Genomic DNA, 27,824 nt, shown 5'->3' with positions numbered 1-27,824 from the left:
TTAGATCATTTCCATAGTAATTAACGATGTGTGTCCTATCTTTAATATCATAGTCAGAATTTTAATTCACTAGAAAATTTGAAAACTGATATCAAAAGGGCCTATTAGATATTAGAATTAAAATAAAAAAGATGTCTAACCTCAAAATGGATATCAGTGTCAAAACGATATCTTGACCAAAGTACATTAGATATCGTCTACCTAGACATCGCCATAAAACATGAATAGACATCAATTATTCACTGATATATAAGGGGGGTATTTGTAGTAGTGGTATTAGGGTTGAGGGTTTAGGATTGCATGTCCAACTATGACTGTCAAACAGGGGCGTCAATAGAATACTTTAATAAAGCAATTGCACATCAGGCTATAATGGATTGACATTACATAACATTGTATCATACTTGGGTGGGCTATAATTTATGACTAAGTTTCTAATTTCACCAAAACCCAAACCGCTCATGTTTATACATTTAGACAGTAAGTGTGTCCTACTAACATATTTTGGCGGAATCCTTTTATCTCATTTCCTTTACAATTTGATTCCCTACATGTACTTAGCTAGATTGTGGAGATGTGAGTTTGTCTAGTTTCGTAAAGACTATAAATTTAATTGTTCCTTGTAATAGTTTTTACTTAATAAACAAGCACTGTCATAATCAAGCATTTACATTCAATAACAGTTACAATCTAAATTAATTTCACATTAAGAATTAAATAAAAGCTCTACATACTAATTGTTTGTTATGGGACGTAAAAGTGTTCCAAACGACACTGAGGCTCATCCTGCTACAAATAAATAATAGCAATACATAATAATTTTTTGTTATGGGACTTTCAAGTGTTCAAGACGAAACTTTGCATCTGCGGCTCAACCTGTTGCTACTCCGCATCGCTGTCACTTTCAATCTTCCTGCTGCCATTTCCGTTCTTATTTCCTCTACGGTGTCCCTTACGCTTGGGACAGTTGCGCCTGTCATGACCAAATGCATCACATGTACTGCATTTTCTTCCATTGCCTCCCCGTCTGCCTCCTGTGTCTTGGGTTCCCTTGGTCCTCACGATGTTTGGATCTCTAACAATGTTGTTTGGTCGAGCAGCATTTCGACGGAAGCGAAGATGGGTATCTCCTGCTTGCTTCCCAAACCCATCCAACAATGGTGCTAACCTACTTAATTCATTATTCAACAAATTGAAACCTTCCTCTGTTCTGGAAGCCAGGAAACACAGTTTGTTGCAACTTGTACTCAAATAACTGTACCTCGCTAATTCTCGTGCTTCGTCGGGAACAATGTTGTCCGGCAGTGGGATACCAGAAGCTGATTCCTTCGCTGACTTTGTCCATCTCTTAAGAATGAGAGATTCAGGAAACTCTTTCAAATTCTCATACTTCATGACATTAATAACATGGCAACATGGGAAGCCCTGTGATTTAAGGAGATTGCAAGTGCAATTTATTTCTAAGATACCTTTGATATGGTGGAATAAAACTTTGAACTGAACATGTTCTTCACCGTATGTATGAATTACATACATGCGACTTTTCCCAAATTGTACAGGCTGCGCGGTCACAAGTGAAGCAACCTTATTTATCTCCTCCCTTACTAACTTGAACACTTTGTCGGTGTACAAGTTTGCTGCATGCCGCTCCAATGCATTGAGATGAGTTGTCAGCACCTGTTTCGAATTCTTCATCTGAAAATCTTCAATCACATGTGAATTCCTCAGGCGTGCCAGACCCCTGTCAATAGCTGGGATAACTTCAAACAACTTCGGACCACTCTTGAGAAAGTCCTTGACAAATCTGTTCATGCCCTCACACCGTTGCGTGCTACGCATCCTACCCCAAAAATGCTGTCTACAATATCCTTCGGCCCATTTGTGACGAATCTCATACATATTCTTCAACCACTCTGATTCACCAAATTCTTCAACCATGCTCGTCCACCGCATTTCAAACTCAGGGGGGCTTGAGGTGGCCCACAGACATCGCTTGAAAGCCTGAATCAAGTTTGGGTCTTTCAAGTTTTGTGCTAAATTCTTCGTGATGTGCCATCCACACAGACGATGTGGAACTCCAGGAAGAACTGCATCTATGGCATTGCGCATAGCAAGGTCTCCATCGGTAATTACCGACTCAGGCCGCTTGTCCCTCATGGAAGATACGAAGGTCTCCAACAACCATGTGTATGTCTCCTTGGTCTCGTCCCCAAGGATCGCACATCCAAAAATAGTACTTGATAGATGGTTATTTGCACCGACAAACAACACTAGAGGCTTCTCATAGTAATTTGTCTTGTAAGTGCTATCAAACAGCACAACATCTCCAAAACAAGTGTAATCCACTAGAGATTGCGAGTCTCTCCAAAACAAGTTTACCAACTTGTTTTCCTCGTCCACACTAAACTTACAATATAATTCGGGGTCACTGTCGACTTTCCCACTCAAGTATGCAAGTGCAGCTTCAATGTCACCCTCAAAAAGGATTTCTCGGCGTCTACAATTCACCTTATTGTACAAATCCTTGATCGTGTAACCAACATTACGGTAGCCTCCTGCTCGGTCGACCATGTACTCGTATATTTGGCACGTCCTAATTGATACACCTCGCATTGAAGTGGCCTGGAAAAGATCATCGTTCGGGATAGAGCGGTGTGATCGGATTAGAGGAGCCTCGCGTGACATTGCCAATGGGTGGTTGTGTTCCACACAGAATTTCTTCACAACATAACAATCACTTTTCCTACATAAGCCAATGCGGAATGCTGCTGGACAATTAACTCTTGTGATGCCCCTGGGACATCGCTTCTTATTCGGTGAGTTTATGTACTTCTCGGCTCTTTCGCCTTCCTTGTCACAAACCCATAATCTACTACAGAATTTATCGGTCACCACGGACCGTCTCCCATCACGTACCCTAACACCAAATCCCATCGCCGAGGCATAATCTCTGTAAAACTTGTCTGCCTCTTCCAGTGACAAAAATTCGGAGTCTATAAGGTCATTTTCAGTTAGCTGCTCATAACTTATCCCGTTGTGCTGCAGAATATCACCAAACCGAAACATGTTGCGAGTAGGGGTTGAAGGACCGGGAACATTCTGAGCTTCGTGGGGTGCAGATGTTGAAGCAAATCTGTTACAAGCGGTACCCATGTCTCCCTGCTGCAAAATAGATATATTTTTTAAGTAAGCAATTCATGAACTGTCCATGACGAAAGTGCAATTGCATTCTCAGACCAGTCAATACAATCTACTGTGCCAATCATGTTTTGACATGCAATCAAATAACATTTTGCACAAATAACAATAAAAAAAAAAATTGAAATGCCAGTTTCAAGCCAATTATTCAGACAAAATACTACCCATAATTGTAAACCCTACCAAATTCTACCCAACTCAATCAATCGAACCAATTTGAAGTCAAATTGTCAAGCTCAATGGGAAACGTCAAGAGTAATTTTAACCCAAATTCTTAAATCCCTAAATATATCCATACCTTGAAATCGAACAATTATCAAAACTATCCACATGAACCCATACCCCAATAACAATCTTAAGCCAAATCCTCAAATTAAATGGGAAAACATCAAGACCATACCAACCTCATGCTATCATCATCGATTTCAGATTCTCAAACGGAACCCACAACAAATGACTCATAATTTCATTGAACAAAAGCCACAATCATGGAGGATGATTTAAACCAAAAAACAAAGCCCCTCATGACTTAACCCATTAATTAAGCCACAACTATGAAGGATGATTTAACCCAAAAGCCCGTCCTGAGTAGCCAATTTATTCTACCCAACAAATTAAAAAACAAAAAATACAGAATTATTTACAAAAATGATGGAGAAAAAAAAACCCATTCTGAAAATGAAAAGCTCAAGCACCTTAATGGGATCAACCTTCTCACCCTGCACAACCACCTTGTGAGTCTTGCAATTTGTGCTCACATCTTCAACCCCTAAAATTAAACACAAACAACCCATTAACATAAATCTCAAAACATAAATTACTTGTTCCTTAAATATAAGATGCAAGAATAGAAGCTAGGGGAATTTTCCTTGACAAACATATTTGTTTCAATATTCAGTTCAGGCATATGCATTGCACTCATCACTGTATTATTCAATGGCACCAACAAAACAAACTCAGAAAAACAGCACGTAACGAGTTCATAAAAGCATAAGCTAAAATGCGACCATGTGATGTCTTGTATACCTGCAAATGCATGCCTAGATTAACTCAGCCACATTGAAATTTGGAAATAGATTGAACACATCCTGCAATTTCAACCAAAACAAACATGGATGGAAACAATGAATTCACTTAATCATAATATACTTGATTTTATACTAAACATATTATTCCTACTTATATTAAACACATTAAGACTTTTATACTAAGAAAATAATACAAAATTGTGAATTAAGACTTTTATACTAAACAGATTATTCCTACTTATATTTCATATTAAGTAAGCAATCGCTCTTACAACTTGTATATCTTCACAACACTACCCAAATAGATAGTAGAAAAGACAGTCACCATAAATTCTCAAAGTAAGAGAGAGAGGGAGAGATAGAGGGAGTGAGAGAGAGAGAGAGAGAGCGAGAGAGAGAGAGAGAGAGAGAGAGAGAGAGAGAGAGAGAGAGAGATAGTACCTTCAGGTAGACCTCCTCTTGCGAATTGTCTAGATGTGAAATCTATTTCTCAAATGTGGAAGTCAGTGTTCCTATTAAACAAGTAAACAGAACATGCAAGCACTAGTCAATTGAAAAACTACAAACGTTGTGGTTATATATATGTAATTCGACAAAGTGTCTTCAATAAGATGAATAGATATCCCAAGAAGTGAAACTTTCTATGTACAAATTCTGAAACAAGAATAATCAAGGTAAAAGTCCAACTTCCATATAATTCCAGAAAATGACAATGATTTCATTTAATTAAAAAAAGGACATATTTAAGATATTTTTACTGCACATACATACACTTCCTAGAAGCTATCTAATACAGTCCTATTTCATAGTTTGTAAATGAAGCAGTCAAATGTTTCATAATATATTGCAACAAGTTAACAACTGCAAGAGCAAAGAAATTATTGCATTGATAAAAGATATGAGAATCCAAAAAAAAAAAAAAACCTGCAAGAGGAAAGAGACTCTAGGCTTCATAATGAAGAGAAAGTCATGTCAATCAATAGACATTACTATTGACCTTCAGCAATCACTCAATCTTCTCATCTTTCTTAGCAATTGTGTGCTTGAAGGATGCTACCTGCAAGATTTAATAGATAATTACAAATTTTGATTAAGAGATGCATAAAAGTAAAAACATTTAGTGAAAAGAAGATTACTTTTTACGTAAAAAGATTAGGTAGACACAATATAGTAACAGGATAATTTCAATAAGAACATATACATCTCACTTGACTGTCTACCATGGCTTCAAAATGTACCATGGGCTTTAAAGTTAAGTTAAAGTAAAACTTTCAATTTGTTCTCCCTAAAGCAATACTGTCTTTCAACTAGTGCAAATTTTAGTTAATGAATATTGACACCCAAAAAAAAGTGGAAAAGCTAAACAGTGCATGCATTTCCAGTTTATGGATGTCATCATATGAATTGTAGACCCAGCCTACAAGGGTGCTCAACAAACCCATCCTACGCATGATCTCATACCTTCCAGTTATTTAGAAATATTGCTCTCCACCTGATCAAGTTTCTGAATAATTTCAACGGAACCTCATCATCGTAAAGTATATCTAATTTTAAACCTTCATGGAAAATAAAATAGCCTAACAAATCAGCCCCACTTACGTACTCCTCCTCCCCCCCCCCCCCCTTTCCAAGATTTTGAAAAGAAAAAGAGCATAAAAACAAACCCCACTTTTCTTTTTCCTTGCACAAATTAAAAAGAAAAAAGGGAAACTATAACTATTCACTACAAATGAAAAAACTCTTATTGCCACACGAAAAAATAGTACGCAATCAATTAATTGGAAAGGTAGTAATCCTTCATATATCAGAGGTCAAAGAAAAGATGATATTCAGAATCAAGAAATAAAGGTGTGCACTGTGATAATCCTTCATATATTCCTAAACTGTCCACTCTTTAATAAAACTAATGCATGTAATTGTCCCCTGTGCATAGTCATAGTCAAACTTATTCCTAACAAAAACAAACACACAGAGGAGAACCTTAGAAAAATGAATATACCGATTCTCCTTTTGATTTAGCAGTGCCAATTTGTTTTCATACTCTGCTTCCCAGATGTCAGTGGTGCACAGGGATAAAAGGGATTTGGGATTGAAGTTGACAACTCACATAATTCAACCTGCATAAACACAGGTCATCCCTGCGCAGAAATATTTGTCATTCAAGGTGTCTTGGCTTCAGATTAATTAAATTGCTGCAAGTGATAAATTAGTTCAAAATCCAAATATTAAATTCATGAAAGAGATAGAGAGTTTGACATATGAATAAATCTACAAAATCAAATGTAAACAAATCGAAGCCCTAACCTTGGTGAGAGAGACAGAGTCGGAGTTTTATAGTTTCTGAGAGATCGAAATCGGTGAGAGAGAGAGTGTGAGTTTTCTGGGTTTCTAGGTTTCGAAACTCAGTGAGAGAGGGTCTGAGTTTTCTGGTATGATGGGTGGGATTGAACGACAGTGCCAGGACGGTGAGAGAGTGTCTGATCTTTCTGGGATGGGTTTCTGAGTTTTCGGTGAGAGGATGGCGAGATCGAGGGTGGCGAGAGGGCGAGGATTCATGGAGAGAGTGAGAGACTGAGAGGGCGAGGATTCAGTGAGAAAGTGAGAGACTGAGAGGGCGAGGGCGGCGCGAGAGGGTCTGGGTGAGGCTACGTTATTTATTTTGAATGGAGAGTGAAATGGCCAGGAATTCTGTGTGATTTGTGAAGTTACCATTTTTTTGATGCATCCCCCAAGAATGTGGTAACTCAGTCAAGATTTGGTAAGTTACCAAATCTTGACTAAGAGTTACCACTTTCTTGAGGGATGCATCAAAAAACTTGTAACTTCACAAAACTGCCTAAAATCCAAGTTACCACTTTCTTGATCTTAAATTCAAGAAAATGGTAAATTCACATCAAGAATGTGGTAACCACCTACGCATGCAACTGTATATAGATGAAAAGGCAATTGCATTCTCGGAGTATTAAAAACTAGCTCCTGTTTGCCAATCAGGTTTGAACATGCAATCACAAAATTATATCTTGACCAAAGTTACCACTTTCTTGATTTTTTTCCTCAAAAAATGGTAACTTTTTCTCAAGAAATGGTAAGTTACCATTTTCTTGATTCAAGTTACCATTTTCTTGAACCAATCCTCAAGAAAATGGTAACCAAATCAGCCAAGCAAAACATGTTACCAAAGTCTTGATCGTTCGATCAAGAAAATAGTAACTTGGTTCAAGAATGTGGTAACAAAGGCCAATCTTGACCAAAGTTACAATTTTCTTGATTTTTTTCCTCAAGAAATGGTAACATTTTCTCAAGAAATGGTAAGTTACCACATTCTTGATCAAAGTTACCATTTTCTTAAACCAAACATCAAGAAAATGGTAACCAAATCAGCCAAGCAAAACACGTTACTACTTTCTTGATCAATCGATCAAGAAAATGGTAACTTGGTTCAAGAAAGTGGTAACTCAGCCTAAGCTTGACCAAACTTACCATTTTCTTGATTTTTTTCCTCAAGAAATGGTAACTTTTTCTCAAGAAATGGTAAGTTACCATTTTCTTTATCCAAGTTACCATTTTCTTGAACTAATCCTCAAGAAAATGGTAACCAAATCAGCCAAGCAAAAATCGTTACCACTTTCTTGATCATTCGATCAAGAAAATTGTAACTTAGTTCAAGAATGTGGTAACCAATCTCAACCTTGATCAAAGTTACAATTTTCTTGATTTTTTTCCTCAAGAAATGGTAACTTTTTCTCAAGAAATGGTAAGTTACCATTTTCTTGATTCAAGTTACCATTTTCTTGAACCAATCCTCAAGAAAATGGTAACCAAATCAGCCAAGCAAAAAACGTTACCACTTTCTTGATCGTTCGATCAAGAAAATGGTAACTTGGTTCAAGAATGTGGTAACGAAGCCCAATCTTGACCAAAGTTACCACTTTCTTGATTTTTTTCCTCAAAAAATGGTAACTTTTTCTCAAGAAATGGTAAGTTACCATTTTCTTGATTCAAGTTACCATTTTCTTGAACCAATCCTCAAGAAAATGGTAACCAAATCAGCCAAGCAAAAAACGTTACCACTTTCTTGATCGTTCGATCAAGAAAATGGTAACTTGGTTCAAGAATGTGGTAACCAATCCCAACCTTGATTTGGTTACCATTTTCTTGATTTTTTTCCTCAAGAAATGGTAATTTTTTCTCAAGAAATGGTAAGTTACCATTTTGTTGATCCAAGTTACCATTTTCTTGAACCAAATATCAAGAAAATGGTAACCAAATCAGCCAAGCAAAACATGTTACCACTTTCTTGATCGTTCGATCAAGAAAATGGTAACTTAGTTCAAGAATGTGGTAACTAAGGCCAATCTTGACCAAAGTTACAATTCTCTTGATTTTTTTCCTCAAGAAATGGTAACATTTTCTTAAAAAATGGTAAGTTACCACATTCTTGATCGAAGTTACCATTTTCTTGAACCAAATATCAAGAAAATGGTAACGGAATCAGTGAAGCAAAACACGTTACCACTTTCTTGATCAATTGATCAAGAAAATGGTAACTTCATTCAAAAAAGTGGTAATCCAGCCCCAGCGTGACCAAACTTACCATTTTCTTGATTTTTTTTCTCAAGAAATGGTAACTTTTTCTCAATGAATTGTAAGTTACCATTTTCTTAATCCAAGTTACCATTTTCTTGAACCAAATCTCAAGAAAATGGTAACTTCATCACTGGGCCAAAAAAAGGTTTCGCACTGCAACTGTGTATACACGAAAGGGCAATTGCATTCTCAGAGTGCTAAGTACAAGCTCCTGTTTAACAATCAGGTTTTGACATGCAATTCAAAATTACACTATTTTACAAGTCTGGAGACGCGCCAGAGGTTCATTTTTTTTTCAACTTGGGTGGGTTAATTTTATATTTTGGGCGAGGATGGAATTTTTTTGGTTTCAATTTCAATATTTTGTGTTTTAATTTTTTTGTTTTAGTGATTTTCAGTTTTAGTTTTTTGAATTTTAAATTTTGTAGGGGGTTTTTTTTAGATCAAATTTTTTAAGGTATTAAGTATTAACAAGTTTAATTAAAAACCTTATACTAAAAGTCTAAAACTATATACATTACACATTTACATGTGTTTTACATTTTTAATCAATATTGTATCAAAATGTTTAGGCATTCTTGAGTTGGGTAAAATTTGTTGAATATCAAGTACCCAAAAGTGCCAATACATATTTTGCCAATACACATGCTTGTATTTTGCTGCCCCTTTATGTATTAACCAAAATCTTTTTCTGTTTTTTAATCATTGAATAATGCTGTTATAATTGGGATCCTGAGCAGTCCCTGTCGAATCGTTTAAAATCATTTCATCAGATCAAACGCAATGGATGAATTGTCAAAAGAACAAAGCAAATGCCATTTGTTTTTTCAGCCCAACTGATATCCAAAACAAGATTGGAAATCGTAATCAAGTTTTTTCGATGTATAAAACCTCCTGAAACTGATATAAATAAACAAGATTATACATGTCAATTTTTAATGGGATTTGGATGTTATAAATGTTATTTATATTCCATTCTCTCATAAAAATCCATCCATTCAACAAAAATCCATCCATTCATAAAAAATTTCATCCATTCATTTAACTAATCAATATTTGTTCAAATACATGTTCCAAAAGCACGGAGAGTTTCAGAGACCAATTTTGATCCTTGGAGAACATAATGGGACCATTGGAAGTGGTTTGGAAAATATCAGCAACTAGCTTGAACACACTTGGTATGAAATACTAGTCAATCTTCATGTGTTGATTGCTGAGACGTTGCAGACCACACAATGGCAAGATACTCTGCCTCTGCAATAGGTCTGGAGGCAAGGTTGCTTCTTCACACAATTTTAACATGAAGATATATTATTATAGAGGCAAGCCCCTGCCCATTGCAGTATTTTTTCAGCATCTTTCACAAAAGGAATGTATTTGTCTAGTCTAACATACCCAATTATCCTATGCTAGTTTAAATTGGAGTGCCTGAATATTTACTAACGAACATGAACTTATTAATTTTAATCCTCAATTTCTGAAATAATGATTAGAACCCCCAGTTAATCTACTCATTCCAAGCACATGAAAAAGTAACGTCTCAAACAGTTAATTGTCATAATTTTCGGGATGCATATAGATCGATTGTCCTCCTACGTCCAAAAGTTTTGCCTTTGAGCAGAAGTAGGTAGAATTTTCTGAAAATGTTGACTTGAGCCACATTTTTCAGAACTTTTGTGTTATGCATAAATCAACTTAGACATTAACTTCAACAACTAGGTGATGATTCATAAATTAAAGGCTGATTGCGAAGGCTATACATGCTAAGTAAAAATAAATGACATAATAACAGTGTGTTTTTTTTTTCTCAACTTGGGTGGGTTAATTTTAATAATTTTGGGCGGGGAAGAAATTTTGGTTTCAATTTCAATATTTTGGGCGGGGAATGAATTTTAGTTTCATAAAATCACATTTTTTGGGAGGGGAAGCAAATTTGGTTTCAATTTTAAGTTTTTGGGCAGGGAATGGTACTTTTGATTTCCACTTCAACTTTGTAGGGTGAAAACTGGTAATTTCTTTTGGAAGCGTCCAATAAATGGCCAAAGCACTTCCGGTCATCCCACTATATACTATATCAAGTATATTGATCAAAATTAACTAAGACAATATATTAGAGGTCAATATCGGTACTCAAAGATCCTTTTAGATTGACAAGAAAACATCTTATGTTTTTGTAAACCACAACATATGTATTCTAAAAGTTTTAAAATATAAATTGATTGCATGTCTAAATGTGATTGTCAAACAGGAGTGTCAAACTGCCAATTTGATACAGCAATTGCACATCGGGCTGGAATAGATTGACATTGCAATAATATTTACTCCAAATGTTCATGTATCACAATATGCTAATAAGGCATATCACTGAAGAAAACATCCGTGTGTATCCAAACATAATATTTACCAAAGTGTCTACATATTTTGACAACATATCCACATTTACACATCAAGTACCAAAAAGTGCCAATACAGAGTTTGCCAATACACATGCTTGTATTTTGATGCCAGCTGCAATAATACCCCTTTATGTATTAACCAAACCAAAGTCAACAACCTTCGCCCTCATGTCATCCCCAAGAAGTATGTTTGAGGGCTTTAAATCTCTCGTGCTGGGGTATTCGTCTCTTCATTGCTTTGTGGGACAGGGGGGCTGTTGTTCTTGCTGGCTGCCTTCTGTGAGGGGCTTTTTTTGTGCTTGGCTGCAAATTTGAAAAATAAGAATGAACTTCATTTAAGGGGACATGAGATTTCTAACCAATTTAAAGCAGCTGTAAGATAAGAATGAACTTCATTTCAGAATTTGATACCAATGCAAGGAAAGAAAGTCTAAAAAAAAAAAAAACAAATTTTCAACCAATGCATAATAATCTGTATCAAGCCTATAAAATGTGCAAATGTGCAGCTAGTGTATAAAATGTGGAGCAAGTGTATGAAATTTGGGGCATACTAAAGCTGGATGCAATTGAGGTTCCAATCAGCCAAACCAATCCTAATTGTACCTTTTTTTTAAATGTTTTTTATTTGCATTTGCAAGTTAAAATGTTATGATAATTGGTAACTTATACTAATTAATATATTAAGCATAAAGATCAACAGTCAAAAGCAATTTTGCACAGTAGTACAAATTAACTGATTTGTAAAAATGTATTTAAATGCAAATTTTGAGAACAAAGGAAGAACCTCTAACTTACTGAGCAATACAGAAGTATAATCTACTAATTCAAAATGATCATAATATTTTAATCAAAGTGTTTGATTAATCAGAGTGTTTTAATCATGAATCGATACCTACTAAAATCATAATCTATATAAGGCAAAAAAGTGGAACCACTTTTCCACAGCACCCCTCACCAACGGAAAAAAGAAAACCAGAAAGCCTAATCTCTATTTTAAGAGACTTAAAGTCGTGGCCCAAATGACTGCATGTCCATTTTACGTTGGACAATTGAATTGAGAAACCTCATGAATTAGCTTTCAAAATCAATTAAGCGACGTCTGTAGCCAGGTAAGTAGCTATATCTATACATAGTCAATATTCACCATTAAACCATCTTATTCTTGGGCATGTCATCAACTATTTAAGAAACCTGAAGATAAAATAAATGATTTCACAACATGTTTATGTGTTTATTAACATTTGTTTAGGTAGAAACTTGCCAAAAGCAGACATAATATACAATGGATTTATAAAATTTTGGGGTCCTAAATATTCGACGGCCTGAGATATATAGTTATCTCATTCATTTGCCTACTTTCAAGACCAGCCTTAGACATAACCAACCTTTCAAGGGTTGCAAACCAAATGAAATCAAGTCCATAACGAAAATCAAAGACTGCCATGTTTGCCAACATAAAGGGAAAAAATTAGCAAGCTTAAATTCACATGCATTAAGTGGAGGGAATTTGATAACAATGCCACCCCCAAAACAAACTCACAGGCTCGACAACCTTGCAGGTCAATGCAGACGACCAAGCAAACCAAACCCAGGAAGAAAAACAGAAGGCAAGCAAGCAAACGCAAAGAAAAGGCAAACAAAAAATATTTGATGCCGCGGACAAATATTGTAATGGATGAAAAGGTAAAATGTTATAATATTATAATATCTCAAAAATACCTTATAGCTCGAGAGCAGCCCATAGTTTCACCTTTGAGAGAAAATATAAAAAACATTCATTTTCACCATTAGTATCCCTGTTTCTTTTTTCCATAACTTGTACAAAATTGAAGTCATGCTAAGTTTCAAAAAATTATTGACAAAAAAAAAAAAAAAAAAAAAAGAGTGAGATATACTAAGCTATAATCCTCTAGCCACAACACCTTTACGTTGAATATACATTCACATCCAAAAGAAAAAAAGGTGGATCATCAAAAGAACAACTAAAGGCTTACTGCATCATGAATGAATGTAATTGCACAACATATGGATAGCTATAAATTTCTGCCTGCAGTATCCATTGTTTGAACATGACAGAAAATAAAGAATACACCTGCTCCTCCTCAACATATAAAACACTCATACAAAAATTATAAATAAATAAAAGAAAAAAGCAACATTACCTCTGGGTGAGGAATCAAGAATTAAACAACCAATACCCACTTCTTACAAACACTAAAAAATAACAGAAAACTACAATGAGAGAAACTAAAAGTATATTGAAAGTAAATTAGAATGACCTGTAGGCTTCTATGCCAAGTAAATTAACAATGAAGGGTACTTTCTTCTTTAAGAAAAGTTCAGACTATATTCTTCTAGTTGAATTGTTGAATCCTTGTTTTTCTTTCTTTAATAACTATTTTCTAGAGGGGAGGGGTAAACTGATAATGGATTCCCAAGATTGCTTTAAGACATGTAGTTGATTTGATAATGGAGTCATGATTGTGTTAAGACATCTAGATGCTCCTTGCAACAAAAATTTCCGTTTTTTATCTCCAACATTCTGATACTAGTGATAATGAAGCAAAATGAATCAATTATCACAATTCGGATTGCATAAAACGCATACAGTAAGGCTTCATAAAATTGCCCTTCACTTACGCCATCCCTGATCAGAAATATTTGCCATTCAAATAAGAACAGAGCAACCTAGTTGAAGGGTAACCCAAGTATTTTTTACAAACATGCAGTGCCAATGTTAAATTTTGTTGCACAGACTGACCTAGGAATACAAACATGTACCTGTAAAATATAATCCTTAGTGGCTTCTGCCCTATTACCTTCCTACATGAAACCAAAAGATCCCTGGACAAAAGAGAATATGATATTGAGATAGAACATTGCTATATGTGAAAACCCAAATCGGGGAAAAAACCAATTACATTTTCTGGCATAGCAAGAAAAACCAATTCCTCTGAAATCCATACAAGTAAGAGAATTTAAATACACAAATTTCAGAAAGCCATTGCAAGGTAATTGACAAGATTCACAATCTCTCTATGAGGACGCAATTATACCTCTGTAATGATCCGGTAGCGACCATGACCTGATACCTGATCCCCGAGAGAGACCTCGAAGCCGCTAGAAAACTCAGATCGCCGGCGAAGGGGTTGGATCTGTTCTCCTTTGATTCTCCTTCATGATTGAATTTTAGGTCTAAAGGAGGACACCCAGACGATCAGTGTGTCGAGAGGACGATGTCTTGGGTGGTCGGTGTCGCAACTCCGCCGGAGAAGGCGGATGGCCGTCACGAAGTTCAATCGGTTCATCGATTTCGACATGGTAAGTGGTAGACGAATATTTGGGGCCGATTTTGTCAACGTTGCCGCCGGACGGCTGGGTTTTGATCGGAGAAAGGGTGCGGGAGAGAGAGGGTAAAGAAGCAGATGAGATTTGCGTTTTTTGTTTACGACTCAGAAGGATTTCTTTTGTTTTGTTCAGTTACGTCTTTCTCTCTCATAATGGGCTACCGATTCAGCCTTTATTTTTTTTCTCAACCGTTAGATCAAATATATCTCATCTAACGGTCAAAAGGTTGAAGGCATCTAATACCTGCAGTTATGTTAGAATTTCCGTATATATTGTCCTTAAAATCCACCTTTAATATGTAGTTGACTATGCATGCAAAATATATATCAATTTGTATGAATGTAAGATGAATATCTTACACGTACCTTGTCCCCAGCCATGTCATCCATGAGCCTAAAAATGATATTGGAAGCTCTAAGGATTTTAGGGGCATTTAAAAACCACTCAAATGTCTCCTTGGTTACAATATCTCCCATGCCAACTAAAGATGTAACTGAAAGCATAGTGTTACCAACACAAGATGCTGCAACACGCATGTACTCCTCCATGCTTGGGGTGTATCCCTCGTGGCACCATTGGGACTCAACAAAGTAGAGTCGGGCTTGAGTTATCATCTATATATAGCATATATATATATTGAACCAGTGAAAAGTAATTAGTAATATTTGATACACCAAAAACAACAGTATATTAAAAGTAATTAAGCTATATATATGTGCGTTTATTACATACAATTTCTTTTGCATACTGAACCCTGTATGTTCTTCCTTCTTTTATCATATCCTCCTCAACTTCATTTAAAACATCCAAAAGTGTTCGATAAAAAATTTGCATATAATCTGGGAGTTCTTTCATGCAATTGACGTCCCACCTGAAAATTGAATTACCCATATAAATTCATAAGAGGAAATTACAGATTTACTTCAATTATTTTATACTTTGTTTAATTTTTGTCCACAATCTTTTTTAAGTTCTGTTTTGGTCCACTAATTGTTCCACTTGTTCAATAAAGGTCTAGATTTATTTCTCAAATTTGGCCTGCCCTTTACCCTATCAAATCTCACCCAAATTCAGCAAACATATACTTATTTTAAAGCTATACATTTCTTCTTTACAACCATATAAAGATCATTTAAATTGGAGTTCTAAAACTCAAGATAATTAACCCCAAAGTAGGGTACTCGAAACTGCCAATTTTTCAAACTTCACCAAATCTCAATTCTCTTAGATTTTAATACTCCAAATTTGTTTTTGTAACTAAGAAATGATGAAATATAACTTATACTTCAATTATAATTGAACAAAACACCCCAAAAGATTTAAAGTCACAAATCTGGATCTTTATTGAACAAATGAAATAATAAGTGGACCAAAACAGAACTTAAAAAAGATCGTGGACCAAAATTGAACTAGGAATAAAATAAGTGGACCAAAGTTGTAATTTCTTCAAATTCATAACAAGCATTTTGTTAAAAAAAAAATCAACTTCAAATAAAAATCAATGATTCGTTTAATTATTTCAAACCTCTAGGCATCCATCCCAAAACCAATTGGTAATGGGAGGAGTAGCTTAAATTCTTATAAGCTACTAACAAGGCCCTCACATTTTCAATGTGGGATTTCTCTCAACACACCCCCGCACGTGTGGCGTCATTTAAGCCTAACACATGGACAATTTATATTGGGTGACGTGAGAGCACATGTGGCCGTTAGGCGCATAACATAGATAACTTGCTCTGATACCATGAAGAAATCTAGGCATCCATCCCAAAACCAATTGACAATGAGAGGAGTAGTCCAAATCCTTATAAGCCACTAGCAAGGCCCTCACAATACTGAGGTTCAAACTTATATTCCTACTGCCCAAAAGAACAACTCCACGATTCTATCTTTTGCGAAAGGCAGCTTCCTTTCAAAGTCTACTTCTTTCCACCATCTAAAAAATATTAGTTTGTAACTTAGTATAGGGCAGCTTAATATATTGGAACTCATACATTTACATAATTAAAAGATAAGTTATCTAGAAATCTCACTAAGCTCTCGCTTGTGTGAAGATTGAACAAGATTGAAATCTAGCTTCGCAAGTTTCAACAAAGCTTCATTATATGAAGTTTCATCTTGGTAAATTGACATGTAACGCCTGACATATAACCTCTCTAGACTTTTTTGTATAGGCCTCTCTAGAGCTTGAGTTATTTGTTAAACGAGTTTAGAGTTTACGTGGGTTGTTGCAGTCTCAGCTGAGTGGTGGTGAAAACAAGAGCCTCCTCTAGTATATCTTCTCCTCACACCCTAAGTTGTGTTGCTTCATAAAAGCTTAGCATACCCGACACATCGGATATTAAGCACTCTTTGAACCTACCATTTGCATGCTTGAACTTTTTGAATACATCTGCTTGATTTTCAAAAAACAAAAGAAGGACAAAAAAACAAAATAATAGTTAACCAAGGTAATCCACGTAAATCTATATCAATAATAGATATCCCACTCTAAGCGCATTAATTGATTTATTTACCCACCACATGAAACCTTAAACCGTGTTGTCTTAGTAGTCGAAAACCAAGAGCAACATTGTATAGATCACCATCATTAATGTGGTCATGATACATAGCATGCATATGTTTCAATGCTGCTTCTATTTCTCCTTCAAAATGGTATGCCACACCCAGGCGCTGGATTGCATCAATTAACTTTAGCTAATGTGAAAAATCACCTTCCCCTGTGATTAATTCCTTTCTCAATACAATTTTCAATTCATCAACTTGTTGTTGCATACGAGCCTGAGTTTCCTGCTACACAACAAAGTAATTGAGTAACTATATTGAAAACGAACAAATTAACATATTTAAAAACTTTTGAACAAAAAAAGAGAAAACAAACTATAGCATGCATATATACAGTGGCGGATCCAGAAATCTATTGTTATGAGGGCAAGATTAACCCAACAAGGGCAGCAGGAGCGGAAGCAAGGATTGTGACTTGCGAGTAGAGGCAACAGCTAGCAGGGGGCAACGGCGACGGCGAGGGGGCAAGGGGCGACGGCGAGGGCGAGGGAGCATGAGGCAATGTGCGACGGCGACAAGCTCGTAGCCTTCAGCAGTTCAGGCAAGTTGGAGACTTAGGGTTTGGTCTGGATAAGAGATGTGAGTCTCTTTGTTTGTAAGTTTAGAATTGGTCCATTCCTTCTCCATGTTTCCTCTTTTTGAGCTTAGTGGTGAATCATAAAGATCTTTTTTTTTTTTTGGGCTAAATCATGAAGATCTTTAATTAATTTGCTCGCCAAAACATGTGTTAAATTGATCTCATTAATTTGCTGTACTACTACAGTCCTATATGCTTTGATCGTGTTTTGCTCTAACAGTGTTCTTAAACGATCCGGTACAGATATATAGGCAAGGGAGGGGGATATAGGCTTATACGCAATAATTTTCGGGAGAAATTTAGAAAATTAACCTATTATGGGTTTCATTATAAACTTTTAATTTTTTGTTAAATTTTTTAGAATTTTAATCCTTGAGTAGTACTCGAGTTTCTCTCGAAAAGTGATCAAAGCTCCCTTGAGTAGTGTTCGAAAGGTGTTCAAGCACTTTAAGAGAAGAATTCGAGTATTATTTAAAGGTTAAATTCTAAAATTTTTTTAGAAAGATTAAAGTATGTAATTAATTTTTAAAATTTCTCAATTTTTGTGGATAGTGCCCATAGGGGAAAGTGGGCCCTTTCTCTCTTTTTGGGTGCATGGCAATATAAACTTGTTTTAAATTGAAAAAGTATTTATGTTACTCTCTCTCTCTCTCTCTCTCTCTCTCTCTCTCTCTCTCTCTCTCTCTCTCTCTCTCTCTCTCTCTCTCTCTCTCTCTCTCTCTCTCTCTCTCTCTCTCTCTCTCTCTCTCTCGTGTAACCGACAGATCACATATGGCAGTGCATCTTGATTCAAGACACATGTAGAATTATTGATACAATCCTTTTGCAGAAAAAGTTAAATTGAAAAGTTTCAATTTTTTTGTTTTTTGTTTTTAAAGAAAAGTTTCAAATTTAGATATTAAAGAGATGTGGATTAATGTTTGTCCACATACCCTGTACTTTACCTCTTTAACCAAGATATTGCATTTCAATGACAAGCACCTGAGGTCCGATCTCGATCAGGCAGTTGGGCACTATTAAATTATGGAAGTGAAATATTAATCTACCTAATTATGCTCATCATATTTGAACAAACAGGGCCTATAAGTAATGAAGTGACACCATCTTTCACTGGCTGTCCCACACCAGAGGAGTGAAGCCTTCAACTTTGTAAAGGACATCCATATAAAACTTTCTCGACATGCATATATAACTCGTACGTGCAAAACTAACAACACGCATGAGTATTGGCATCGCCATTTCAGTTGGTCTTAACAATTGCAAGTTTATCTACTTTCATGCACTCACAAGTGCAACTTCTTAATACCTAGTCACTTTAATTTGCCAATTTATGTTTTATTTTGTTTATATCGATCGCATTAACTCTATCTAGCTATAAATGATAATTGTTTTTTGGAAAAATTTTAGTAAAAGGACTCAAACTATACCCTCTTTTGCAGTTGAGGATTCTGATTTTACTTTGTTCCAATTATGTTCTATAATTAATTGTTAGTTTTAATCAAGGATTTTATGTCAACACTATTATAATTTCCATAAAAATTCATCATTGCTAAGCACATGACCAATTTTTAAAGGTAAAAATGTTTATTCCTAAAAAAAAATTATTACAAAAAATAAAAACTAAAATTATTACAAAATGAAACTAAAATAATTAAACAAATTAACAAAACAAAAATAATTATAAAAAAATAAAAGTAAAATATTATAAAAAAAATTTAAAACGAAAAAAAGGGGGTAGGGGATGCAAAAACTCCCACAACCGACCCTCACTATCTTTCCTTTGTCTGGCCACCAGTCGGCGACTCCGCATTGCCCGGTAGTGGCGGCGGCGCCCTCCTCTCCCCTTTGCTAGAAAGATGGCGGGGGAAGGAGGGCAGGGGTGGGGTGAGGCCGACCAGAGAAGGGAGGGAGGTGATGTGGGGAGATCGGTGGTGGTGAAGGGATGGTTCTGCATCTTCCTACCCATTTTTTTTTTCATTCTATTTATTTTTTTCATTTTTTGTTCTTTTTTATTTTTATTTTTTGTTTTTTTGTAACTATTTTTTAATTGTTAAACCCTATAAAGTTAGTCATGTGGGTCACGTGACCAACTTAACGGATATTTTAACGGACTTAATTAATCTGATTCCTTCATTTATAATAATATTTAATTATAGTCTTTAATTGAAATATAGTGAAATCAGAATCCTCAACTGCAAAACAGAGTATAATTGGAGTTATTTTGCTAAAAATTTTCCTTATTAGTTTTTTTAGCACAGTAATAACACATATAACTTTTTTTATTCTTAATTTTATGTATCCAAAGTTTATAATTTACAGGGGCCAAAGTTTAAAAACTCAAAGTGAAAGAGGCCATTACAAGCTTAATCACAAAATTTATTGGTAATATTGCATATATAACATGAGTCATATAATAGAGAGATCGAGTTAGGAAAAAAGTGGGGGGGACGTACGACCACTTTAGACCTGGCTGTTCTACCCCTGTATGTGATTATAAACTATTATTGTGAAACAAGCTCGATCGACATTTCCATAATATATATATACAGGCTCCTTCTATTGAGGTATACCTCAACTTATTTATGTTGAGGTATATCCTTGTTGGGGCCCACACGAGTCGTTTTGTGTCGATCCGAACCGTTCAATTTCTACATCTTCATTGATAGATCCTCCTTGCAAAAAATTAGCAAAATCGGAAATCATGTGCCTATCTAAATTTGATCAAACAAATGAACAATTTCATCGAAAATATTTAGTTCGTCCATTTATTTGATCAAAGTTAGATAGGCAAATGATTTTCGATTTGGCTAATTTTTTGCATGGATAATCTATCAATGAAGATGTAAAAATTGAACGGTTCGGATCGACACAAAACGACTCATGTGGGCCCCAATAGGGTATACCTCAACATAAATAAGTTGAGGTATACCTATATCGAAGGAGCCTGTATATATATACATATATATATATATATAGGCTCCTTCGATTGAGGTATACCTCAACTTAGTTATGTTGAGGTATGACTTTGTTGGGGCCTACACGAGTCGTTTTGTGTCTATCCGAACCGTTCGCAAGATCATCTTCATTAATAGATATATATATATATATATATATATGCTCCTTCGATTGAGGTATACCTCAACTTAGTTATGTTGAGGTATACCCTATTGGGGCCTACACGAGTCGTTTTGTGTCGATCCGAACCGTTCGCAAGATCATCTTCATTAATAGATCATCCTTGCAAAAAATTAGTCAAATCGAAAATCATTTGCTTATCTAACTTTGATAAAATAAATGGACAGTTTTATCGAAAATATTTAGTTTGTCAATTTATTAGATCAAAGTTAGATAGAAAAATGATTTCCAATTTAGCTAATTTTTTGCAAGGATGATATATCAATGAAGATGTAAAAAATAAACGGTTTGGATCGACACAAAACAACTCGTGTGGACCCTAATAGAATATACATCAACTTAAATAAGTTGAGATATACCTCAATAGAATGAGCCTATATATATATATGTTTCTTTCTTTCTTGGTTTTTTTTTTTTTAAGTCCATTTTTTTAAATGTACTGTTCATCCAGACCATATGCTACAGTAAAATACTGTAGCAGCCCACGTTTAAAAAAAAAAACCCCTGCTACAGTGTTTTAAAATTTTTTTTTTCTTCATTTCAGTGTCAATTGGTACAAAAAAAAAAAAAAAATCATAATTTAAGTAATTTTCATTCCATAAATATGTTAAATAATAACCACATAAAACACAAAAAATCAAGATTGAAACATCCATAATCTTTTGTGTTTTAATAATAAATATAATTGTTACTATCAAATAGTAACAACCACTTATTGCTACTGCCTGACAGTAACAATCACATATTGCCACTGCCTGATTGTAATAATCATCTATTGGTACTGCTTCGCAGTAGCAATCAGGTATTGTTATTGTTTGATAATAACAATCACCTATTACTACTGTCTGGCAATAACAATATCTATTGCTATTGCCTGGCAATGGCAATTAGGAATTGCTACTACCTGCCAGCAGCAATCAAGTATTGCTAACAATCACCTATTGCTATTGCCTGTAAGTAATAATCAAATATTGTCCAATGTTACCTGCAATTCATCCACTCAAAATTATGTCTACAAACACCACTTTTTAACGCAGCAACTAAGCATCAACAAACATTTTTAAGGAAAAGTCAATCATAACCCCACTTACATATTGCTACTGACAAACAGTAACAATCATAACCCCACTGATATATTGGCTATAAAATAACATTTTAAATAACAATCACATATTACTGTATAACCCCACTTACATATTGCTACTGACAAGCAATAGCAATCGTAACTCCACTTATATATTGGCTATAAAATGAATATGACATATTCTACTAACATAACTAAGATGCATGACATAACTATAAATGGTTTGAACAATATATAAAATTTCCAGTAGTACATCTCTGATTCCTACTTGTATTGCCACCTAAACAAATATAGGCATGACCACAGAATTCTAGTCAAGGGAAAGTCAAGAAAAACAAACCTCCCCTGCCATTGAAACACAAACAATATATGAATTACTCAATAATGATAATGAAACACTAATATACAAGTAGTTACACAAACCAATATCCTGCACCACCCTTGTATATATATATATATATATAGTTATATATATACCACAATTACGTACACTAATTAATAACAAAATCGATATATTAGTCACAAGTTCCTTCTGTTCCTTCTGGACCTGTCATAAGCTCCATGACCTTCCCATCTGTTACAATATTATATACATATGTTAAAAACCAAAATTAATTTCATTGGAAGAAAAACAAGTAACGAAATTATGAACCCATTTTTGTTTTGGAAACTAAAGTAGTTTAATTTCATGACTTTTGGTTGATTCATTAATTTGTGATGAGAAATTCCTTACTTGGGTGGTGGATAGTTCCTAGGGAGGATCCTCCAAAAGACTGCATAAATCCACTGAGAGTTGTCATGAATGCACAAGCTTCTGAGGGTGTGTTGAAGCAGATGACTCACTGCTATTGGGCTCAGCTGCTCTTCTTCCATCACTCTGTTACTCACTCACACTAGCTACTTTCTTACTTACTACAAATATATGTTTAGCCAATTAAGCTTCCTGATCTCAATCTTTAATTTCTCTCCTGATGGATCTTCCAATCTCTATATATATCTCTACCTAGCCTACTTGTATTGCCACCCAAACAAACATAGGCATGACCACAGAATTCTAGTCAAGGAAAAATCAAGAGAAACAAACCTCTCCTGCCATTGAAACACAAACAATGAATTACTCAATAATGATAATGAAACACTAATATACAAGTAGTTACACAAACTGATACTATAGATAAGTAGTTACACAAACAACAAGTACAGAAGCTAATGCCACATTCTAGCTTTTAGAAACTCAATTCCTCAACATCATTTAATAATCCATTACTTTCATGGCTTAGCATACAAACCAATCAGTGGAGAGAGAAACCCCAAAATCTGAAATTGGAGTCCCAAAATCTGAAATTGGAGTCCTAAACCTGAAATTGGAGTCCCAATATCAGAAACCCCAATTCAGTCCCCAATTCAGTGGTAGCGTAGGCCATGTTTCCAAGCTAAGCTGAGAGAGAAAAGAGATATAGAAATAGGAAGAGAGAGACATACTTGTGAGGTGGGGAGTGAGGAAGGAGGTCGATCTGGAGCTGCGGCTTCTGCTACCTCTTTCTCAAAGCAAAGGGAGGATCATCTTCGTGGTGGTTTGTCGAAGAAAGGCACCGAGATCGATCCAAGCAGGGGCAACGATTGTCCGATCAACGACGGCAACAATGGTGAGTCGCTGGAGAAGGGAGCAGCGGCAAAGCTTGCAGACAGAGAAAGAGAGGGAGATGGAGATAGACGGAGAGAAAAGAAGGAGACGGAAAGAGAATGACGGAGACGGAAGTGAGGACCAGGTTGGTATAAATTGGGCTTCCTTCAAACACCAAAAAAAGACCTGGGTCTTAAAAGTAATGAAAGTCTAAAATTGGGCTTTATAATTATTTACTTTTCTTTCTTTGATTAATCTATATATTGAAGATGATATTAGTTGTAAGAGAAAATAATTTAGGAGAAAGCTAGTGAATTGATAATACAAATTATATATTCTTTATCAAGGATGAGCAAATGTCTAGTCCAAACATATCTTGGACCAGAACTAGTACACAAATTATTTTTGTCAAGAATAGAAACCCCAACAGTCCCCCTCTCCGAAAAGGGGATAAATCTAATCAATATTTGAGGTACGGTAGGACCAAGCTCAAGCACCAGGGTCATCTTATTCAACAAGATAAACAAAAGGCAATCTCACACACATGTATATATATAAACTAGCCCAAAGACTCATAGTGGCACTGGATCAATAAAATGTGAAGCAACACAATCTTTGATCACTTTTCCAACGCGTGTGAAGCCATCATCTCCTTTGTAAATCAGATCCACCACTTTTGTTAAATTAAGAACACGCATAAGGACAGGCATTGGCACTGGAGTTGGTCTAAGAAGCTCCTCGTTTATATCCTTCCACGAATCCACAACTTGTTTGTTAAAAACATCAAGCACTTCTTGCTCTGACACTCCATATTGCTTCATGTAGCAATCAATACTAGAAGCAACATGTCCTCTTTCTTTCTCAATCTGCATATATATATCCAAGTCAAAATATTTAGTCTTATTAATACATATTTGATTATGTGTATATATATATATATATATTCATGGACATAATCATTTAGCTAGTATTAGTGTAAGATCGAATCTCTTATACCTTGCTCCCAGCAATGTCATCCATGAGCCTAAAAATGGTATTGGAAGCTTTAAGAATTTTAGGGCCATTGAACAACCACTCAAATGCCTCCTTCGTTACAATATCTCCCATACGAACTAAACTTATGACTGAAAGCAAGGAGTTACCGACAGAAGATGCAGCAACACGCATGTACTCCTCCATGCTTGGGACGTATGCTTCGTGGAACCATCGGGCCTCTGCAAAGTATAGTCGGGCTTGTGCTTTCAGCTGCGCCATTTGTTAACCAGCAAAGAACAAATTGAGCCTAGCTTGATAGTAAAAGAGTTCCATGATAGAACAATGACAACACTAAATTAAGAGAGAAAAGTTGTGCATGTATTACATACAGCTTCTTTTGCATAGTAAGCTTGGTATGATTTTCCTTCCTTTATGGCCATCTCCTCCTCAATTTCATTCAAAACATTCAATAGTGTACGATAAAAAATTTGCATATAGTCTGGTAATTCATCCATGCAATTAACATCCCACCTGATCGAAAATTGCATAAACCACATTCATCTTAAGCATATAAGGTAGGATTTCTACAAAAAATAAATAAGCTTTTGGTAGTATATTTAAAAAAGCATAGTGGTTTATTTCAAATTAACCTCTGAATTGCTGCAGTAAAGACCTCGAGTTCTTCGAATGTACCAAATGCATCGTAGATATCATCCATTACTGTAAACAGGGCAATCACTTTTGTCATAATTTTTCTTGCCTCAGAATAGTGGGGTTCAAAATATACTCCCACTATCCAAAAGTACAACTCCACCATCCTATCTCTTGCAAAAGGCAGCTTCCTTTCAAAGTCTATTTCTTTCCACCACCTAAAATAATAGTATTAATTAGTTGATAACTTCAGTAAATGGCACATGCATCTTGCAAATTCTTCTATGTTCACATGATTACAAGACTTACCTAGTCATCTCACTCAGCTCCTTTTTGTGTAAGCACTGAACTAGATTGAAATCTAACTTTGCAAGTTTCAGTAAAGCTTTGTTATGTGATGGTGCAACTTGGTAGATTGACATGTAACGCTTGGCACATACCCTCTCTAGACTTTTTCTCAAAGGTCTCTCTAAGGCTTGAGTTATTTGTTCAGCTAATTGATAGCTTACATGTGTTGTTGCGGATTTAAGGTGAGTGATGGTGAAAACAAGAGCGTCTTCTATGATATCTTCTCCCTGCACCCTAAAATGTGATGCTTCATAAAAGTTTAACATACCCGGTACATCAACAATTAAGCATTCCTTGAAGCTACCATTTGCATCCTTGAACTTGTTGAATATATCTGCTTGATTCCAAAAAATGGACACATAATAAATAAAATAATATATATATAGTACTTGATCAGAGTCATATATCACTCGTTTGTTTACCTACCACATGAAACATTATATCCATGTTGTCTTAGTAGCCTAAAACCAAGAGCAACATCATACAGATCACCATCATGATCATGGTCGTGATAAGTAGCATGCACACGTTCGAGTGCTTCTTCCATTTCTCCTTCAAAATGGTATGCCACACCAAGGCGTTGGATTGCATCAATTAACTTCAGCTGATGTGAAAGGTCACTTGCACTGGTGAATAATTCCTTCCTCACTACCACTTTCAGTTCTTCAACTTGTTGCAAATGGGCATGAGTTATCTGCTACAAAAAATTAAATGAGCAAATATATATAGCGCAATATATTAAAACTACGTAAAATGAACAAATATATATATTGGCCTTTTTTTTTGTTGAAAAAAAAGTAATATGCAACTATATATTGAAAAATACATTACATTGTCTTTGGAATCGTAATTAAGGAACCTATCTCCCCAAATGCTTGGGTGATAATTTGCTGTTCGCCGAACAATTTCAGGCTTAGTATGTTGGTGAACCACAACTGAAGGTAGACCAGCTTGGAAAGACATGGTTTTCTAGCTGTGCTACTAGTCTTAATTATATGCTTCGATCGAGCTTTAATTTGCTCTGCAGGTCGTGTGAAGAACCTTGCTGTTAGGATCTTGTATATATAGGCAAGGGAAGGAGATAATAGGCTTATAGTGCAAATCTAGAACCAATAAATCAAACTCTGTTATTAATAAACTATGTGGCTGTGTATCGGTTATACTCAATAATTTTTTACTCTGACCTACTAGTAGATCAAAACAAGAATAATATTTCAATAAACCACATTAATTAATTAAATATCCAAAACCAAGAAATCATTTCCATGCATAGGGATCTAGGGGCAAGTAGGCTCCTTTTTTTCGGCATAATGTTTTTCTTAATTTTCTCATGAAACTTGCTACATTGCAAATATGGCTGGATTTAGAGCATATGGCCTTCGGTATCCTGTTAAGCGCTCAATAGTGTATTTTTTCATCTCTTCGCATGCGTATATTGACAAATTGAGCTGGAACCTACTTTTTTAATTGAGTAGATTTGTAGTTAAAAATCTTTCAAAAATAGGATTTTGAATAATATATTATTTTTTCTATTGAAATGAAATGTAAACTTTATGCATCATTGACTTTGAGCCGGCCACATGATTGGACAAACAAAACAAACAAACAATTTATTTTTTCTTGCATTAGCTTCCAAACGTACATTCCAAAAGGCAAAATTAGCTTCCAAACGTACATTCCAAAAGGCAAAATTAGTTTCCAAACATTCCAAAAGGCATTTGATAACTTACATCTTAAGAACCTAAGTTTTTTAGAGCATATGTTTAATGCTTTGTCCTCTTGTTTTTTTGGCCATTTACTGCTTTGTCCTCTTTAATTCCCCCTTTTAGAGTATAGTGGTGATTTCGAATCTTGAAGACCTATGTGCTATTCACCTTGCTAAATGGACCGCACTACATCTAGGGATAATTTTTTTTTTTTTTTTTTGATAAGTCTAGGGATGATTGCTTACGAGTTACGACAGTAAGGGCATGTTTATTAAACTGGAATCGGAATGAACATGAATCAGAATGAACATGAATTGGAATAAACAAAAATCAGAATGAGCAGGAATCAGAATGAGAATGAATCGGAATGAAAAGAATCAGAATGAACATGAATCGGAATCAGCCATTCCCATTAACATGTTACTAACTGTTAGAAATAAAAATGAAAATAAAATTGATTTCCATAAACGTATTGACTAGCTAGTATGAATCAGAATAAAAATGAGTTTGATTACTAAAATACCCTTATACAACATCCATTATATTTTTTAGATGTTATTTATTAATCACAATTTTTTAAATGATAAATATTCATTTTACTA

At 35.2% G+C, this 27,824-nt stretch overlaps 2 protein-coding genes and 1 pseudogene across 5 annotated transcripts; all 3 read right to left on the bottom strand.

Annotated features, from left to right (window-relative positions):
* The window catches only part of LOC147298181 ((-)-alpha-pinene synthase-like), a 53,926-nt pseudogene extending 30,584 nt beyond the window's left edge, over nt 1-23,342 (bottom strand).
* On the bottom strand, nt 680-6,841 carry LOC147298182 (protein FAR1-RELATED SEQUENCE 5-like). Of its 4 annotated transcripts, none has more exons than XM_086249879.1 (7): nt 6,531-6,841; nt 6,226-6,364; nt 5,151-5,283; nt 4,668-4,738; nt 4,225-4,286; nt 3,894-3,967; nt 680-3,162 (listed from the first exon to the last, which is right to left on the bottom strand). In XM_086249879.1, exon 7 carries the CDS (start codon nt 3,151-3,153, stop codon nt 883-885), a length of 2,271 nt encoding a protein of 756 aa, XP_086106005.1. In that variant the 5' UTR covers nt 3,154-3,162; nt 3,894-3,967; nt 4,225-4,286; nt 4,668-4,738; nt 5,151-5,283; nt 6,226-6,364; nt 6,531-6,841; the 3' UTR covers nt 680-882. The 4 variants fall into 4 exon arrangements, with proteins under 4 accessions (XP_086106005.1, XP_086106022.1, XP_086105996.1 ...); XM_086249896.1 differs by having other exon boundaries at nt 3,917-3,967; XM_086249870.1 differs by lacking the exon at nt 4,225-4,286.
* A 630-nt stretch (nt 23,343-23,972) lies between the features above and the next one.
* LOC147298180 ((-)-alpha-pinene synthase-like) lies at nt 23,973-26,479 on the bottom strand. Its single transcript, XM_086239386.1, has 7 exons — nt 26,348-26,479; nt 25,943-26,210; nt 25,478-25,850; nt 25,168-25,386; nt 24,907-25,048; nt 24,539-24,787; nt 23,973-24,408 (listed from the first exon to the last, which is right to left on the bottom strand). The coding sequence occupies exons 1-7, from the start codon at nt 26,477-26,479 to the stop codon at nt 24,115-24,117; spliced, it is 1,677 nt and encodes a 558-aa protein (XP_086095512.1). The 3' UTR covers nt 23,973-24,114.
* Between the last annotated feature and the right edge of the window lie 1,345 nt (nt 26,480-27,824).

The sequence above is a fragment of the Dryas octopetala genome, chromosome 1 (genome assembly GCF_963921425.1).
Source record: "Dryas octopetala chromosome 1, drDryOcto1.1, whole genome shotgun sequence".
NCBI classification, from domain to species: Eukaryota; Viridiplantae; Streptophyta; class Magnoliopsida; order Rosales; family Rosaceae; genus Dryas; species Dryas octopetala.
This window is presented reverse-complemented; position numbering and strand designations above follow the sequence as displayed.

Excerpts from the sequence above, each read along its gene's own strand:
- LOC147298182 (XM_086249879.1), bottom strand. The coding sequence starts at position 3,153 with ATGGGTACCGCTTGTAACAGATTTGCTTCAACATCTGCACCCCACGAA.
- LOC147298180 (XM_086239386.1), bottom strand. The coding sequence starts at position 26,479 with ATGTCTTTCCAAGCTGGTCTACCTTCAGTTGTGGTTCACCAACATACT. Across the intron at positions 25,387-25,477 it reads GAGCTGAGTGAGATGACTAG|GTGGTGGAAAGAAATAGACT; the intron begins GTAAGTCTTGTA and ends CTATTATTTTAG. Across the intron at positions 24,788-24,906 it reads CTTACTATGCAAAAGAAGCT|CTGAAAGCACAAGCCCGACT; the intron begins GTATGTAATACA and ends CAAATGGCGCAG.